Source organism: Geospiza fortis, unplaced genomic scaffold (genome assembly GCF_000277835.1).
Source record: "Geospiza fortis unplaced genomic scaffold, GeoFor_1.0 scaffold104, whole genome shotgun sequence".
Taxonomy (NCBI): Eukaryota; Metazoa; Chordata; class Aves; order Passeriformes; family Thraupidae; genus Geospiza; species Geospiza fortis.
Genome location: NW_005054325.1, coordinates 5830106 through 5850065, shown reverse-complemented (window position 1 = coordinate 5850065; position 19960 = coordinate 5830106). Strand labels below are relative to the sequence as shown.

The window sequence follows — 19960 nt, the reverse complement described above, 5'->3', positions numbered from 1 at the left end:
CTCTTTCCACAGATGTCTACAGGAGGGGTAAGTAAGACTCTGAAGTACTGAAGTAACATCAGCTGCATTATGATCTCAGCAGCAGTTTAAAGTAAGTGGCCAAGCATTATTAATTCACTGGTGCTCACTTTTACATCATTTATCATACTGAGCTACTGTGGTATTCATGTGGATGCAATGTGTATTTCCAAAGAAATTTTCATTGTGATTTATCAATTAATTATCAGGCCATTACACTTTATTGAGGTGTTACCCAGAGTCTCAAACATTCACTACTGCCTTTAGAGCAAATGCTTTAACTCCATCTCAGCCTGACAGTGTCTTGCAATCAACCAGGCTGCTCTGCCAAAAGCTCTCTCTTGCTTTACATGATGTCAAGGACTGCAAAGGAGTGGTATCACATAACCAGAAGGCAATTTAATCCCTCTGGCCTCCTCCACCTGGCCACAGACAATGCACTGCACAGCGTTTCTACATTTTTGCTAAATGGATGTGAGCAGGCAAGGGAACAGGGAGGGCTACAAAGAATTGTCCTCCCTTGTCAGGCTTACAGTTGCTGAGTTTCAATGTCTTAAAAACCTGTTTCCAGAGAGCAGGTAAAAGCAGGAACCCAGGTAATTCAATAACTGCACTTATGATAAAGCAGGCAAGCTCTGAAAGTCACCTGAATGATCTCCTCAGATGGGGGCAGGGGGGCCAGCACGGTTTTGCTACATTCAGTGCCTGCTTCTCTGAAGGGGCAAGTCCATTGAATAGGGAGGTTTAACAAAGAACAGCGACATCAGCCCTGTGAACTGAAAGTGACAGAGATCTGGTGTTTTTAGCATCACATGTCACCAACAGCCAGGCCTCATCTACCATCTACCTCTGGCAGCTGTGCCCATATCATCCGTTCTTTAGCCAGAAAAAAAGATGAAGAGAATTTGAGGTTTTTTTCCTCCATGCAATTCCTTGCATCTTTTTCTTTCCTAGCCTGCAATTTCTGAAAGGTGCACTGCCAGAAAGTGGTGGTAGCTGACAGGTCAGTCTTAGAAAAGGGAATGTGTGAATGTGTGCAGGCGTTAACAGCCATGTCTGCACAAGCCAATTCCTTGTTATCTGAGGTTTCAGCAGCTATTTATCAGAGGGGGAAAAAAAACAGGTGAAGAAAAGAATAAAAAATAAAATAGGCACAACGATAAAAGATGAGGCAATTGCATTTTGAATCAATGGCATTGTGTTAATAGCATGACCTTCCCCTTCCAAATCCCAGCCATAGCCAATGGCTATGACACTGCCGTTCTGAGAGAGAGAGAGGGAAGTTTGCCACTAACACAACATGGAGGAGAAAGCAAAGGAAAAGAGCAGCCCTTCCTGCTCTTCTTCCCCAGCCCTCTCTCCAGCCCCCCAGGCCTAGGCTAGGAGAAGACCTCGTTGTGCTGCTGGGTGACCCGGATAAACGTCGTTCTCTTGCTCAGTTCCTTGAGTTTGGCGGCTCCCACGTAGGTGCAGGTGGAGCGCAGCCCCCCGAGGATGTCCAGGATGGTGTGTTCCACATCCCCTTTGTATGGTACCTCCACAGTCTTGCCCTCTGAAGCCCTGGAGAAGAGATCAGTCGCTGCATTCATATGGATGCAAACCATGATTGTGTCTAATTGAGAATTGTGGCACTTAACTCTGCAGGCTGCAAACATGCCCCCAGCTTTACTGCTTGCTGCTGCTTGGTGCTCTCAAGCACTGAAATGTCTCAGCTCCACTCACCACCAACACTGAGAAGTAGAAGCAGACAGATCTTGTAGATGCTCCAGTATCCCATACGTTTATTTAAAAATCTGCCCTTCCTCCCCTCTACCATCTGCCTACAAGCAAGTGGAACTTCCAGCTTTACTGAGAAGTAAATTTGACTGTGAGAGCTGCAAGCTTTAAAGTGTAAAGGAATGGCCAGACTCAAACAGAGAAATGTGGGAACTGGTTCTCAGCAGGCACCACCCAGCACAGCTCTACAGAGGCTTCAGGGCCCTTGGGCTCTGTCCCATGTTACTGATCAGACACAGATGGAAGTGCTCTGGCTGTCTCCTAGCAGTGTGATTCTCCAGAGCTCACTAAGAGAGAGAGTGGGAAACCTGTTACAGAAACCTGCTGCACAGCTGTCCCTTGAAGCTAAAAGGTGATCTAGCACAATTCAGTGCCAGGCAAAAAGGCCAGAAAAATATCAGTGCTGTGAATATTGTCAAGTGCTGGTGCATGCCAGCACAGACTACACTGTTCCCAAAAAGCACATCTGAAGAGTTACACGATGGAAGAATCCAGGCAAATTACTTCCACTCTTCCTCCAGCTTTCTCCAGCCCCATGTTCAGCAATCCCTCCTGTAGCAGAGACCCTTTATGAGCTGATCAGTGGGATCAGCAGCTGATCCCACTACACTTTAGAGTAAGCTTGTTCTGTTGGCACACTGGCTCTTCTGGGAAGGCAAGCTTTGGGAAGGGAGGGTCTAAGACAGATGTGGGAGGGAAGAGGAGATGCTTTCCTTCAGCCCTACAAAATGGAGGCACAAATCATGGCAGCGGTCTGTCATTATTCTAAATGTGGCTTTATTTGCTTCTTCCTTAAAAAAGTTTTCAGGGGATAGTACAAGAAAGGGCATGCCTGTTTGTAGGCTCCATTTGTGAATCATTAACAACAGCAACAGCTGCTATGTGGAGGTACTTCAGTGTGAGCCTGGCTATATTTCATCCTGTTAGTTTAAATGTGAGGTCACAGCCCTAGGGAGACAATAAAGGCAAAGTGTGGATATGCCATGTGAGTAAGGAGCCATGATTAATCTCCCTACATCCGATGAGTAATTGACTCTTTCTTGAAACTCTTAAATAAGCACTGCAGTGAGTGGCCAGTGGAAGACAGATGTGCCACTGGCATCTTGCAGACTGCACAGGGCTTAGGGGTCTGTTGTATGGCCTGTGCTGCTGGGAGTTCCCAGGCTTTTATTTTCAGCTCCAGTGCCAGAAGGAAAAGGCTGGACCCATGAAACGACACTCATGCCACTGTTCCTGCTTTTGGCCATGCCCATCTCTTCCAGTCAAAGCTGTGAGGTTGAGCTCAGGCTCCAGGGAGCTTCCTGCAAGGTTATGAGAGACAGTGCCATGTCTGGGATTTGCAGAAACCAGTGCAAATTCCACCATGTCCTGCCACCTGAAGAGCTCTGCATGCTGTTCTGTGCAAGTAGTGCGGGGTTTACTGCATGCGTGCATGGCCGCCCATTCAGCTCATGCATGAGAGGTCAATTACCTGATGCATGAATGCACCATCAGTAAATGTAAATTCCCTGTTAATTTGTGCTTAAGCATCCTGTGGATCATAAGCTGCACATTGCTCCTATGAACATGAACACACAGTGGTCCTTTTTTCAGTGAAAAAATACAGAAATGGGTGATGGTTACAGCCACTGCCCCTGGGAGATGTACCTGCAGTGGCTACAATGGTGTCAGGAAGCTGAAGCCTGTGGGTTGCTGTCACTCTGGTTTTTAAGATTTTGTAAGCTTTCTGATGTTGACATTCTTGTAGTGAACTTTCTCGCACACTTTTTGTAAATAACTTATTGTTTTGCATTCTTTTATAGAGGAAGAGAGAGTTGATGGACTATTAGTTTGACCAGTGTCATTGGAGAGGTGTCACTGTCACCCTCCAATCTGCTGTCACTTTTAGAAAACTATAAATGTTAGAGTCAGAAAATAAACTTCCCTTTTTTCCTTCACCTTAAGAACAGTGGTGTGCTTGTGTTCTTTCGTGTCCTATAGCGACAGGTTGCCACTTCAGGCTTTGGAAACCAAGATCTACAAAAGTGGTGAACACCTAATGACATAGCCCCAAAGCTCTGGCAGCTAAACACTTGCTATTGCTCCTCCAGAGTCATTGGTGGGATGTCCTGTTGATCAAGGAGTAACCTGCAGACATCATACTGGGGAAAACACCCTAGAAGAGAGGTGTGAGATTAGCTCCACAGCCTTGTCCGCAGGGATAAGGGGATGAAGTTTCTGATGAATATATACTCAAGCTGTGCTAACATTGACCCCAATAGTCTTGTCCCCAGAGGAAAGGGGTGTTTAAGAGATAACATGTTGCTCAGAGCCAGCTGAGGAGTCATCTGGTTCCCAGGGAAGTGTAGGTGGAATTTCACTACGTGTATGCACACACTGGTGCACTATTAATTGCTGTAGTCTGGCCCAGGGGTGGGATCTGTATCCATAGGGCTATAAAACCAAATGTTAACCCCTTTAACACAGTACTCAAGATGGAGGAGAGACATTTAGTAAGTGAACTGCTACAGTATTAATCCCTGGTGCCTGTCCACAGGGAGGAAAAATGGAGTTTTTAACTTATGTACGTTAAGACTGTGATGATGTCCAAAGAGTTCATACTGGATTAACCTTCAAAGGGCTCCCCAATGTGTGCTTTCCTAAGGAGTGACGTTTGGCCATAAATTGCTGGGCTTGCTGCGTTCTTGTGTGAGTGCCAGATTAGTTCATGCATGAGCACTGAATAAATTAATGCACGAGTGCCAATTAATTAATGCATGAATAGCCAGTAATTTCTGCGTAAGCATCCAATCAGTTCATGCATGCATGCCCAAATTATTTATGTCCAAACACCCTGTTAGTACATTCATGAGTGCCCAATGTGATGAGCACCCAGCTGACTTCCAGCAGCACCCACATGGGTGCTGTGCTGGGCAAACACAGTAGTGTTCAGATGACATGGGGGGCCAATGTGACTTGTGTGGGATAAGACCACAACCTGCATCATTCCAGAGATGTTCCACCTGGCTCCAAAAATGGTGTGAGCCACCAAACTTTCAGCAAGTCAGAGGAGCACATGACACCTCTCCTCAAGTGTATTTATGAAACAGCAACGGCCACTGGGGGAGGAGATACACCTGGACACACCTGAGGAGACATGTAGCTAGAGGCACCCTTGAAAGGAGGTGGTCCATGCCAAAAGTGCGCGCTCCCAAACGGAGTGTAGTTCCTGTATGACTCATGCTAGAACAGGGAGAGCTGTAAAGGAACTGTGTCCTGTGGACAGCCCTCAGTGTTGACAACACATCAGTGTTTTAGTTATTGCCAAGCTGTGGTTACTGCAAGTCAAGGACTTTGCCCTTCCTCACACCACCCCACCAGCAAGTAGGTTGGGAGGCACAAGAAGTTGGGACAGGACACAGCCAGGACAGCTGGCCCAAACTGGCCAAAGGGACACTCCATACCATATGGCAACAGGCTCAGTATATAAACTAGGGGGGGAAGCTGGCTGGGACCACTGCCCAGGAACTGGCTGGGCATTGGTTGGCGAGTGATGAAAAATTGTGTATAACCTGTTTTGTATATTATTATTGCTGGTGTTATTATCCCTTCCCTTTCTGTCCTACTACACTGTCTTTATCTCAACCCATGAATTTTGCTGTTTTTGCCCAATTCTGTCTCCCATCCCACTGGGGGGTGGAGTGAATGAGTGCCTGTGTGGTGTTTAGCTGCCTGCTGGGATAAACCATGACAATGGATTACACGGGCTGTCACAAAAGCTGGCACACTTGGCAGAGAGCTGCATAAGCAAGTCAGCAGGAACTGCTGAGGGTTTTGCTGCTCTCAGTCTCTCCTGGAGTTATGACCCAAAAGTAACCCCTTCTCTGAAAGAAAGGTGATGACAGAGCAATTGAGGTTCCCAGCAGCTGGGAAAGGTGTGCTCAAATGCTCTCAGCAGTAACTCTGACTCTTGCCAGCCACTGAACAGAAAGAGAAAATTATTTGTTTCAGACTTTTTGCTTCAGGGCCCACTCTGTGGTGCCCCTCCTGGCCAGCTGAGGGTTGCTGCATGGAGGGATGTGTGTGGTGGTGGGAATTCTGGCAGGCTGCATGGGATGAAACACATGAGATGGTGCTCTGTCAGCCCAGCAAAATGTGGGTCAGAATAAAGGGGTCAGGCTGCCCTGGCATGAAGCAATCTTTTGAGTGGGGCACATAAGAAATGGAGGAACTGGGGGCAAATCTTCCGGGCCATCATTTGGGATACATAAGATGGTAAGCAGCAGCTGGGAGTTGGTGCTATTCTGTTTCTGTGGCCAAAATTTCACCCTGCAGTTAATATAAAGTGCCCAAACCCAGCTTAGTAGCAGCTGTGAATTGCTGAGTGGCCACAATAGAACTGCAGCATTCACACAAAACCTGTGAAATTTCAAAAGGGTTAACAAAAACAAATTGGCTCAAACTGAACAATACTGCATGCATCCTCAGTCCCTGCTCGCCTTATTTCTCTTCTCCCACAAAAGAAACATAAAAATTGCCTTTCAGAAATCCCCAGCTCTGATCCATATTCCTCATGGAAGGAGGTGAAAATGTAAAAATAAGCCAATACGTAAATGACATAAGATTAATGAAAGTGAGTACACAGATTAAATGGGATCAGCTTGACATATTCATTACAAAAACAATTACTCTCATGACTTTATTCCCTGCCGCAGCCATCTCACCTTATCTGTCAGTTTTAATGTAACTGCTGCAGGCTCAGGTTCTCCAGCCAACACGTGTAATTTTGAGAAGACAAAGTTAAAAGACAAGCAGTCTGATTCTGCAGGGGACTGAGCACACTGAGCTCCCCACTGCTCCAATAACACACTGGGAGTGTTCAGGCTCTTTTGAAGACAAAACTGCTTATTTGGGTCACCAATACAGACTTACAGCTGGGCTTTTAAAATGCACATAAAGGAGCCACACTGACTTGACCTGTTTGGGTCAAGTTTGGGGTATCCAGCATTAAAATGCTGACTAAGAACGCTTTTGGTTCAAGCTTTCCATCAGTTAAACTAGGAAGTGATTAAACTTCCTGTAACTTTTACTATAAGAGCAATTCAAAGAAAACCTTGTGCTGTTTCAAATCCCCCTTCAATGCCCAGCACATTTACAATGCTGGATTTAGCAGCTGCTATTTTTAAACCACAGCGACACTCATGCTGGGACAGGCCAAGGAAGACTGAGCCCAAAGCTGGTAGAGGTAGCCAGGTCAGTGTCATGTCTGTAGAGTGAAGATGAGTATCAGCACTTCCCTAGTTAAGAGCCAAGGCTCACAGATTTAGTGTTTGGAGCTGTTGCATCTAGCAGTACACTGGGAGCCTCCTCCTATGCTACCTATTAGCGGCACAGAAATGCAGTATTTCAACAGAGACTAAAAATTTTAGATTGTGCTCCTGCTCCCTTGCTGCTGAGAAAGTTTCAGAACTTGGACCCCAAAGAATTCTCATATCAAGGATACAAATCAAAATACAGCTATGGATCAAGCCAAATTTGTATAGCATTGCCCATAATGACTTCAAAAGGACTGCCTAGACTGAGCCAAATAGAACACCTTCCTGTATAACCTTTGCTCCTACAAGATGGGATACTTGCACTATATCTCATTTTTAAGAAGGACCAGTGTCAATTAGCTCTCCTGCTGGCAATAAATTTTGTTGCCAGATCACACACACCTAATTAGGTAGAATAGAATTTAGGAGCTGCCTTAGTCCTTTGTCCTCCTGGTACAGCCAGCTTTCTCAAACTCTTCCTACATCTTTCACCAGCTCTGTCCCTAATGACTGTGCTGCACTGAGATTCAGGCAGCACGCTTGGGCTGCTCAGTGAGATGGCTCTCAGGGAGATGCCATTAACCACAGGCCTGAGCAGCATCAGGCCTTTCCCACACTCCAGCTGACTCGAGCTCAGGGTAGCAAAGGACAGGAAATGATCATTCAGGTAAAGGCTGCCAGCACCACCGTGCAATTGGCAGCTGCCACTTTTATATTGAGACGCTTATTAGTGCTGTCCACTCAGACCATTTGTTCAGAGGCTTTGATGACAAGCAGACTTGCTAGGGGACAAAAAAAGAAAAAAGAGCCCCCAGACTCTGTGCTGCTTCTGGGCAGTAGCATATGAACCCAAAGGGAATCAAAGCTCAGACATGTGCAACATCTGTCTGGAGCATCATTTCAGCTTGTCTCAGATGCAGATGGCATTTTGTTCAGCTCTTTCTTCTGCAAAAAAACAGCTGTGTTTGAAAGCAAAAACACTGAATGTGTTGTCCAGAGACCTGGTGGATGCCCCATGCCTGGAAACACTCTAGGCCAAGCTGAAGGAGCTCTGAGCAAACTCATCTAGTTGAAGATGCCCCTGCTCATTGTGGGGATGTTGGACTGATGAACCTTAAAGGTCCCTTCCAACCCAAATGATTCTGTAATGCCACGAACTAGGCCAAAGGAGATGGTTGTAAATGCTCTGACAGAGGCTAAGTTTTACCACTTTGCACTCCACTAAGTGTTATGTGAACAAATACACAATTTATGGTGCAGAGAAAAACCACCACAGGAGTCAAGGCTGGGGTGGAGAACAAGAGGTGGGATCAAAGACCCTTCTCTCTGGCATGACATCTGGGATTGCTATCTATCAGTTTATCTCTGTGTCAAAGCATGAATTCCATTTCATTTTGTGGATCCCATTCTTCTTTACATTCTGTGCTGTCACCTTCACAGAGCTGCAACTCTTACCCATGGTAGCAGCCAGACACGTTGGGAAAAACCTGTATGCTGGAGTGGTTGTAGCAGATGAGGCCAACAAAACCCATCAATCCCCAGTGTCTGGCTGGAACTGCAGGTGTACTGAGAGTCCTGCAAACAGCAGTTTACCAGATGGGACCAGAGCCTGAATCTATGCTAGCAGAGAAGAATCAAAAGGGACCCCTCCATACTCCAGTGTTTACTGTAAGACAGGAGTCATTCTCTAATGAAGTATGTAAGAACCATGTTGTCCAAGGGTAGTGACTAAGACTGCCACTCATAAGAGAAAAGACACAGAGGTTTTCTGATGTCATCTGCTTTTCCAGGAAGTCAATATTGTCAGCACTTTCCAGAGTAAAACAGCAACGGACAACAGATTTCTTTGCAAAATCTGTCTTCCTTTCCTCTCCCCTGAGGACTTAGCTCAAAAATGAAGCTCTTGCATTCTGCATTACTTGAGGCTACTCTGGTGCTCTGTTACCAAAAGAGGGCTGGGAAAGCTGTACAGCAGGCTTCTGCTGCCTATGAAGACTGCCCAACAAATGCAGAAGGGAGTCCCAGAGCTGCTGCTGGTGACTGAATGCTTTGGAAATCCTGGGCCCTCATCTCTGTACTGGGGAAACCCCAGCTGAGCTTCACCAGCTCACCAGCACCCACTTTCTTAGAGCAGAAGGGAGCATGTGGGCTAGCTGGGAATCCCTACACCAAGAAGACACCCAATGTGGACAAGCAGGGGGAGAGAAACTGCAGCCTGGTATGTCACGTTCCAGCATTTAGTTCATACACATCCGGAAGGAGCAGTAAGTCAGAAGAGTGCCTAATGACTTCCCAGACCACACAACTGATGCAGCAGCGACAGCACACCATATCAGCTGCAAAAAAGTGAACATCACTGCTCTCAGCTAGCCAACCCCAGCTCTTTCTTCCTGTCTCCCTCTGGATGTCATCCCTCCCTCAGATCTGCTGTTGTAAATGTAGGCAACAGCTGCTTCAACAGGAGTAGCAGCATAGGGCTGTTTCCTTCTGCCCAATTCTACTCCAAAAGTTCCGGGATGGAGGGCTCGCTGCAATTGCTCCTGTGTGGAATTCATACCTGTATTCAGCAACCCCTCCTGCATGTTTCTTCATGGCTGTATCAGAGCTCATTCCATAGAATAGTTTCACCTTCTTGCCATTCCTCTCTATAATTTCTCCAGCACTCTGGTCATGGCCTGCAAACATTCCTCCAATCATGACGAAGTCAGCACCAGCTCCTGTGATCAGCAAAGGACATGGAAACAGGGAAAGGAGAAGGTGAAAGCCAAAGCAAGAACACAGTGATCTCTGGAAACAATAGTCAGCATTTAATAGCTTAGTACAGAGGCCCCTCCTGTAATAGTCACAGCAAACTTGGATGAAAAGCTTTACTTTAGAACTGACACAGGCTGAATTGTATTTCTCTGGTACTTTAAATGGAAAAAACCTTTTCTGTTACAATGACAAAGATATAGATTATTCTACTCTATCCCACAGCCTTTTATTTTCAAATTCAGTTTCAACTCTTTACTTCATAATAGTATCTGAGCACAATTCCTTATTAACTGTGACTGCAGCAATCAGCAGTCCTAAACACAAGGCTGGGACCTGTTAACTCTGTACAGCTCAATGCTGTACACAGAAGTGGATGGTTCCTACTTCAAGAGCTTTCTAGGCCAAAAGTGGAGAGTGGGAATGAAGGAAAGCAGACTCATGGATGTAATGTAATCCTCCTAGCAATGACATAAAATGATTGATTCAGATTTTTAACTGAAATAATGATTTTTCAAGTCCATCACCCATCTGTGTTCAGTGTGGCTCTGGATGATTCCTAGTCAAAGCGATCTGGATGCGTCTGAATTTGGTTCCTGTTTAAAAATTCTGGTGCAAGGACCATCACTCCTGGGTTCTATGGTTCTCAGCACACACCACAAAGAAGTCTAACCCATAGCTACTACTCCTAAATATGTTCCAGATACTGAATAGCAACACTGAATACTCAATCATGACTGTTCAATCTGTCTATCTCCTCTGGCTTTGTAAATCATGAAATCGGATCCGCTGGGAGTAAGATCAGGAAGAAGGATTTTGGAATCATTCTTCATTTTCTACTGTGATCTCCAGTATTTCCAGCTGGGCTGGAACTATTCCACCAGCAGCTCCTCCTGTGATATTTTGGCATATCTAGTCTTCCTTGGAAAAGTTTGGCTTTTAGTCTTTTATGAGCCTGTGGTGACCCAACCCTGAAACAAAGCATTTTCCTGTTCATAGTCTCTGCTTCTTCAATGTGTATGTGCCAGAACAGGCCTCTCCTCTGCTCAGCTTCTACCCAGAACTGGCAGAAGAACTGAGCTATAAACACACTTCACAGAAAGCAGAAGAGCTTGAACTACACCCATCCTCCTAAGAACAAATCTGGACTCTGGGGAGATCCCAGACTAGGTAAGTCTGGCATTAGGATTTGCTCTGATCTCTGTCACTATCCCAACAATAGCACCAGACCTTGAGATCTGAAAAGCAAGTGAAATCCCTATCACATCTGCTCAGCTTCTACCAAACCTGAAGTTAAGAATATTTTGATCTTAGAACACATGACAAGAGTGAAGTGTGCCAGTTCCTCCCTCCAGCCCTTTGCCAAAGAGCAGAGCTGGCAGCAGTGCCTGGGGCAAGAGCACCCAGCTGCTCTGCTGACCTCGCCTCCCTTTGCCTGGTGCCTGCTTGAAAGGAACACTGTGTCCATGGTAAAGGGATACTAAAAATGAAGCTTATGCAAAGCACATCACAAGCAATATTTATAGCCAGGCACCCATTCAGGTATCCTATCATGTCAGCTGCCTGGCAGATTTCTCCTGAGCTTTCTTGTTTCAGATGGCTGAGTTTTAAAATCTTGGTTCGACTCATGTCTGCCAAAACCTGCCAAAAACAAAGGGAATACCCATATTTTAATTACTGGTGGCAAATTCCTGTTGCTACCTAGCACAACCTTGCTCCATCTTTGCAAAAAACAAGTACCCTGGGAAACCTAGCTAATGTCTTCTTCATGGGTGGAAGAAAACATGAGGAAGGAGGGACAGATTTGAGGTCAAGGCTGCAAAGAGTGCATTTTAACAAGTCAAAAGCCTGCCAAAAGACATTCTGGATTCTGCCGTGTCAATAGTATCTCCTGATCCCCAATTCTAGTGCCATTTTTGGTTGTGGGTCTTACAGCCTTCAAATTAATAATGCAAAAGGTACATGAAAACTACACTTCAAAGCCACAGAATTTTGGATCCTGTGCACTTCCGTATCTATTTATTATTTTCCTTTTGGCTGCATATTTTTGGGAGGGAAGCAAATATGTTTGAATTACAGGATTGAAACTCATCCAACTTGAGTAACTTTTGCAAACTACAACATAATTCATCAAGCTATTCCAGAAGAGAGGAGCTATGTTACAGCAGATGCAGCACGTCTAAACATTGAAATGACACATGCCTGCAGCCCTGCTGCTCCAGAAATGACAAGCCCATATTAAATACACTTCTCCAATGTTCTCCAGAACCTTCCACTGTGCTTCAGTGTTGCAAACATATCTGAAAGTTTCAAGTCTGTTCCATTATGTTTCCATCAGTTAATATCCGACCAGGAGGTTGTAGCTTTTAGCATGGTCTTTTAACTTACGCATATTTTTCTTGTATAACCACCAGAAGCACTGGTGATGTTTGCAACATCCATCTGCAGTCTTTTGTTTTCAAGTACAGATTGACAGCATGCCATTATTTTAGGTTGTAGAGGACTGGAAACACCTGGCTGTTGCCTAGATAACACAGGATGTGATGGGGTATGTTGCACACAAGTATCCCAGTAGCTCAGTCAGAGCTGGCCAGACTCATCCTGGTTTTACATAATGCCACTTTCGTGCACTGACTTTCCCCTTGAGGCCCATGCTGTATCTGGGCTGATTTTGCTCATTCACGTTTCACAGTGCCGTCTCTTTCAAGCCATTACAGAATAGCAGTGCTGACGCCAGACTAAGCTTGCAGCACTCACACAGTTCTGCTGGATCTGGATAGAGTCCCTCAGATGTCTTTTGTATGCCTGATTATACAAGTCACTGATAACCAGATTGGCTCTGCACAAATTCAGCTGGAGTCGGCCTGGATCTGTGACCTGGGCACCCCTCCAGCAGATGCAGCCTCAGTTTGTGTGGACCACAGCTTACCCTGGAATTAACATTCACCTGTGCTCCAGCTGAGCCAGGAAGCCTTTGCAGCAGTAGGTACACACACAGCTGTTGAAAATAGGAGAAAAAACCAGTGTGATCTAGGATAATCTGGAACTAGCGTATGCCCCCAGTTGACTTTTCCATATGATTTTTCCTTCCTTTTCCTTCCCTGCTTCTGCATCTCTTCTCATCACTGGGTTAAGGAACAGCAGTAATGTGTTAAAGATGCTGGCATAGGATTCAAAAGGCACATTCTTTCTTGACTGTGTCAGAAAAATATATGTGACCTCAGGCAATTGAACTTAGTATTTCTGTGCTCTGACTTCTCATCATTAAAAAAGGAGACAGTAGTGCCTCCCTGGAGCATTCTGAGAAATGTGCTCATCTTATCAGCCTTTCCAAGGGTTCAGTTGTATGAACCATCTGAGAGCCCAGCATAAATTTCTTTAGCGCTTTCTCTCATTCCTGCATCGAAACAGCTCTTTTCTCTCCTATCAACCTACATAATTTTCATTCAGTTTACCAAACGCAGAGCAGGTTCCCATTCAGCAGCTCCAGAACTCCAGCAGTCTCTCCCAAAGTATGTTTCTCCCAGCATTTCTGTTCCTCATCTTCAGTGCTTCCCTGTTTCTTGCATTTTTAAATAGGCTTCTACCTTGTTTTCCCTCTGTCAAAATGCCCAATCTGCCTCTGAGTCGACACCAAGTCACAGGTACACCTTAAAGCTTCTCAACATCTATTTCTTGGTTCTTCACAATTCTCTCACTTAATCCAATCTACTCCTGTTTCCATGAACTTGGCTCCTCCAGTCACACTTTTAACCATTTTCCAGTGCTTGTCTTCACATTTGTGACTCCTTCACACTTCCCATAATTCAAGTAGATGCTCTTGTCACTGCTTTATAGGGAATCATCCCATCCCACGAAGATTTTACAGTGATCCACCAGAAGGAGACAGCACAATTACTTTAACCAAAGTTCTCTTCTTGTCTCTTGTCCATGCTTTGTTCAGGCCTTCATCCCTAGATGAAATTGTAGGTCTGGGTGTTTTATCATCTGGTCTTTGCTATCCAATATATTCATGTAACTCAAGCACAGAGGTTTGTGCCAGGCAATTCAGTATCAAGGCTTTGACTTGTAAATGTTGGGCACGGTGGCTACGCTCTATGAGGTTCAGATAGCCAATCACTTCAATAGCATTCAATAAACACTGATAGTAATAATGTTATCTCAAAGCTTATTTTGCCACATATCTTTGACAAAGGCACATCTGGGTCCAGCTTGTCAGATGTTCACAGTGTGCCTATGTCAAGTGTACATAACCAGATACAGAAAGTTTATTGCCTCAGGGTCATGTCCATCATTTCCAGCTCTGTATCTGTGACACAGTCATATTGATCTGTCTGGGTTACTATCAAGAGTACAAGTACTGCCTGGAAAATGTCAGCTTTCTGATGCTCCTCTGTCCAGGGGATAATCCTGTGGCAGCCTTCAGACATGCACCACTGGGAATCCCAGCACCTCTTGATGAACAGCAAAGCCAGAAACTGTCTCTTCACAGATTTCAAGCAGGTTCAGGTTCAGTTAGTCCAAAGAGACTACAGGGATCTCTCAGACTTGTAATAAACACTACAAAGAAAAACATTTGAACACTGTGAAGTTGCTCCCTGTTGTTCTAGCTTCTGGAAATGCTCTTGCTGAAGAAAGACCTTTTCCACAGGCCAGGTTTCTGTGCAGACAGCCGGGAATACAGTGAAGGCACAGTTTCAGTTCACAAGCTCCCAAGGACCACACCACCAGTAAGAACTTGGTGAGCTGTGAAGCCAGAGAAAGGCAGAATAAAGACCTCACTGCAGGCACCATGTCAGAGGGGGGGCTGAGGAGACGTTGGGAATTTTTTTAACACAATCTTGTCTAAGAGGGTGGATGCTGCTGTTCAGCTATGTTGGAATCACCCAACTGGAAGTATCTGCATCACATCACCACTGGGTAACACAAGGGTTATATGAAATCCTATGACCAAGCACATTCCTTGCTGGTAACAATCACTCCACAGGTATCCTTAGAATTCTCTAATTAAGTCTTCCTTGTGAACTGACCTGTCTCAAAACTGGAGCTGTCTGCAAACTTACAAGACAGATTTTGGTTTCAACCTTTTCAGGAGTTGAGTTCCAGGCCTAGAGTTTTTATTGGCAAGTCTGTAACCTGAGTTTAGGCCTGCCTCTAGTTTCCATATTTGCAAAGCTTCTTGCAAAGCAGACATTCTGCATCATAATGTGCTATGTCTTGTTTTCATACCACCCTGAAATCCCAGTGAGGGACTGACCTTTCCCACAATATTCCAGGCATTTCCTTACTTGACACCTCCAAAGAGTGTGGCATTTTGGAAGGTGGGGGAGTACCTTTAAATGCCTTGTCATCTCAGGACGCATTTAGTGCCTGTGCCCCATATGCTGCTGAACAAGGTTATGGCTAAGTGACAATCATGATTTTGACCCCCCCATACCAAATAACTCTCATGCCCAACAGACCATACCCACAGATTAAATCCTCTGTTCTATCATCAAGAGCTGGTGCAATTCACAGAACTTACATGAAAGCAAAATCTGTTAATTATTACCTTAGATGTTTCAGACATCTGCCTAGCTCTAGGGGATACAGTATAAATAAAATCTCATGTCTTCAAGTGGACAGTTGATCCCAAGAACATCTCCAGGGATCTGGCCTGCCTTTTTGTTTGTTCCTCTGTCCAACATGCATTCCACCAGCTCTTCTTCCACTCAGGGCTCAAATCAGCCAGATCTGGCAATGTTACAGGCATCTCTGAACCCTACTCAGAAGAAACTCTTTCGAATTTTCTTTGTACTCTCACAGCAGGTGTATCTCATACACTCCTGGCAGAAAATTTCTAAATATCACTTTGACCAATCTATGTTTTGCACTGCAGATTTTGGACTGTCTGTTCCAAAGAGCAAATTCATGCCTGGTGCATTAAGTTCACTGGAGTCAGCTGCAGGGACTAACTTAACCTCCTGCTAATTTATTAGACATTCAGGGTCACACCGATTCCTGCATCCCTGCTGCCAGGGGCGCTGGAGACATGTGGGGGTGTCACAACATGCAGCTCTTACCAAACGCTTTGGCGACATCTCCTGGGCAGTTGCATCCTCCGTCCTGCACAAAGAAAAGACGACAGTGAGTGGCAGCGAGGTCACTCAGGGACCCAGTGAGCACTGCAGCACTGTGGCCCCTGCTTAGGAACAGCATGTCAAGACAGCTGACCGTGTACTTGGGATGTATCATCTTGAGTACGTTTTCACAGAATCCAAATAATCCTTTCCACTGCTTACCTCCTTGAGGCTCACCTACTCTACTGTACAGTCTACTGATAACATCACTGGTAACAGCAGCAATGCAAATTCCTGACTGCAAGTTTCCAAATCCCACAAACCAGAAAACAAAACCTCCTCTGATGATCTGAATCATCCCCTGCCCTTTTAATGTAAGGCTGTGTGATGCAAAGGTACCACAACCCTCTACCTTAAACCACCGAAGACATTTAAAAACAATTTCTCAGCAGTTTACAATATATTAAAAGGTCACAGTGAGAGGGAAGAGGGAATATACCATCAGTTATGTTGGATTTTTATCTGATAATCTCTAACAAACCTAGTTAATACAATTTTTGGTAAGTGAAAACAAGCCTTTCATCCTACTCCTTACTGTTTGCTATGGTCTTGGTAAGGAAGCAACAGCACTCTGGACCTATAGCATTTTCACAGTTTCAGTGCAGGGCAGTGGCTGATGAAGGGGGTTCAGCTGAGGGGAGGGAGGTTGTGTATGTGAGACAGAGCTGTAAAAAAGGAATGGCACACAGCAGAGCTCATCATGTGCTATGGTTTTTTATGATTTGTAAAAGTCTGAGCATCAGATGAAAGATCCTTTAGTCTACACAGTCATTGTACCAGGAGAGCTCCGCATTCCTTTGATGATCTGGATCCACTGCAGACTGCCAACAGCTTTGCTGCTTTTGAAGCTACCCCCAGACTGGCCAGTTCCCTCATGCTGTTTCACCTCCCTGTTGGCAGAAACGTGTGGCTGTGCGTGACCTGCGGCCGAGCACAGCCAGACACCCCCTCCATCAGCCATATTAGAGCTGCCTTTGATGGGCAGCTGCCAGCGGGGCTCTGGGTTAGAAATTCTGTGTGCCCCGAAAAGGATTCAGACACAAACTGAGCAGGTGGATCCAAAAGTGAGTGGCTTTTCAAAGGGCACCCCACTGCAAACAGTGCCTGGTAGAACTTTAAAGGCTTTTATTCCATTTGCTGATAACCCCTAGCACATTATGCCTTTTGTTGAGCTTAGACACCCTTGCTGTCAGCTCCAGGAATGAGTGCTGGGCTGGCAGCTGAATCTCTCTCTCCTTTTAATGGCTCTGCTTGTGCAATTCTTCCCCTTTAACAAGTCTGTCATAGCCTGGAGGAGGGTGTGAGTGCGTGTGCATGTGTCAGGGGAGGAAGAGCCACGGTAGAAAGATGAGTCTAATAACGTTCAAAGAATAGTTTTAGGACTCTTAATATCTGAGAGACATTGGCTTTGAATGCTTTCTGGTAGGTGGGTTGCAGTCAGTTGTTTTTGGGTGGCTCAGTATCTGACTTTTATAACAATCCAAGTAGTGGCAGTGATGAAGATTTTATGCTTTCAAAGGTGCCATGAGGATGGGGGGGCTTTACTGTGTAACCATTAATCACCAGCTTCAAAAAAATCACTTTGAATGCTACCAAATTACAAAATGCTGAGCAGCTTAAGAGAATAAAAAGCTCATGGGTTACCATTTATGATAAAAGTAACTGACAATGATGATTCACAATCCTTCTTTATCTGTAGATGTCTTCAGTTACTTCAGATAAGCAGGTACATTTAGTGATTCCCAGAAAGGGAAACAAAAAGGGAACATACTAAGCAGTTATGTCAGAAGATGCTATATAATACAGCTATATGCAGTAACACACTTCATTCCTTGTGAAAAAACAGGTACAGTCTACAAAGTAAGACTGTTCTGCTGCTGCATTGCCTTGGAAGCTAACCCTTGAAATTCAGCTTGTTCCAACAGGGCCCTGGGTCTGGGTTCAAAATGACTTGTAGATGGCTGGGCTTCAGTTACAGAGTTTGCTGCAGGCTCAGCTTCTACGTCAGAACCCTGGGCAAACTTATCTGTAAAAATCTGCCTCTGAATTCAGGAGAACTGGCATAACACCAAAGTAAGACTACTGGAAAGGGTTATGGTCATGGAACCTGTAGATAGCACAACCCTGAGCCAAGTGGGTGCTAGGAAGAAGGACAGAGGAAAGCAGCTTTCCCAACAGAATTACTTTAATATGGCTGAAGTACTGTTTTTGTCCCCAGTCTTGTTCTCCAGATAGATAAGCCATTTTACATCACGAAAATTTAGCCCAAGTAAGAAAAAAAATACAGCTTGGAAAACCAGTATACACTGGTTGAACATTTAGTACTATAAGCAATTTATAATGAGTTTATAACTATGATTTATGTTTCAAGCAACATTTATAATAAACTGCATAACCAGTGCTTTCTACAAAGCACTGTAGCTGTCTGTTTGCTGGTATCAGCAAACAGATAGCTATTTATTATGCAGAAGATAGATAATGTATGTGGCATATACAGCAGTAAAAACAATACATATGGTGCTTTATTCTGATCTACATACACAGGGTGTGTTTCTGTGTGGAAAGTGCTCTGTGTGGAAAAAGGGACAGTATGGCAGTAGCTGGGTGAAGAAGCCCTTAGTCATTCTTTTCACTGAATGCTGGTGACCTATCACCCAGGCAGGGAGAAGGGGAAACAGGGATCTCTGTCAAATGACAGTCACATGAGAGAGGACACATGCACGGCTGCTTTCCATTCCCCACATTGCTGGCTTACTAGAATATGTGACTGCCTCTGTCCAGCAGAGGAGTTCTCTGACCTAGAAGAAACATCTCCAGCAGGCCCCCTCCACTGTAACTCGCTGCGGCACTTTCTCAAGGCCAACGGATTAGCAGGAACGAAAACTGAGACTACGGGCTCCCAGACAAACAGCACGGGACAGGAACCATGTCTGTACCTCACGGAGGGTTTCCTCTCTGCTTTCACTGAGTCATGAAAGATTCATTTCTGAGGTGAGCTTTTAGTCTTACAGATAATTTAGCATGAAGAAAGTAACTGGTGCAATTTTACCTCCTACTTCTCTGTGTAAATGACTAGACAGACACCAGGTGTTCACTTGGACTATCATGTTTGCCTGAAAATTGTCACTTTCCTTGTCAACGAATCATTTCCAAACATCATACATGATAACTTCAGTAATAGGAACATTTAAAATCCCAGTTTGTGGTCGCATCCTAGCAGAGCTCCTGAAGATCAGGGTTCAGTCGTGCTGTGTTCTCTGCAGTCCCTATACTCTGCTCAGCACCATCACTTCTCATTCTGAGAGCGAGACGTCTTTTCCTTCATATGCAAATTGTACCAACATAACAAGAATGAGGAGTTAATTTGATGAAGGTACTGGACAAGACAGAAATGGATACAAGAAAGTACCCCAAGGGACTAACTCATATCACACCATTAGCTACGATCTACATGAACCTAGCTGGTAGGCTTTGAATCTTTTCACATCCTTCCTGCTACTTTCATATCAACATAACAAAAACCGCTGGACAGGTTTTCTCCTAGGGAATTGACATAGATAGTTGTGGTAATACTCTGCCTGTAGGGATTTTTTTTGGCTCAGGTAGGGTGTGTCCCTTCTTCAATCTGCAGAAAGACAGCAGTGAGACATTTTGAGGGATGCCATGTATACTTGTTGCCACCAGATCCAATTCTATACTTAGAATTGCTGCCATATGGTGTTTTTCTGTCATGAGGATACCTCTCTTCCATGATATTCTTGCCAGAGCTCTGGCAACAACCATGCAGTCCAACCCTTTCTTTCTCTAATAAATATCCAAAACAACAATATCCATCTGAATGCTCCAGAATTCAGATATAATGTCCTTACCCTTGCTTCACTCTTCTTAGATTAGGCGACAGAATTGAGCGGAAGTGATGTGAGCTGCAGCTGAAGGTATTTCTCTTGGCCCAGATGCTGGCAGCAGACAGGTATCAAATCGCCCTCCTGCATTCCCCCACAG

General features: G+C 44.9%; 1 protein-coding gene across 1 annotated transcript in view; it reads right to left on the bottom strand.

Annotated features, from left to right (window-relative positions):
• Positions 1-19960, bottom strand: part of GMPR (guanosine monophosphate reductase) — a 38403-nt gene continuing 18443 nt past the window's right edge. Inside the window, exons 7-9 of the mRNA XM_005420980.3 lie at positions 15902-15944; positions 9646-9805; positions 1-1578 (exon numbers count right to left, since the gene is read on the bottom strand). Of these exons, the coding sequence (XP_005421037.1) occupies positions 1398-1578; positions 9646-9805; positions 15902-15944 (384 nt within the window). The 3' untranslated portion in view covers positions 1-1397. The remainder of the gene's footprint in view (positions 1579-9645; positions 9806-15901; positions 15945-19960) is intronic.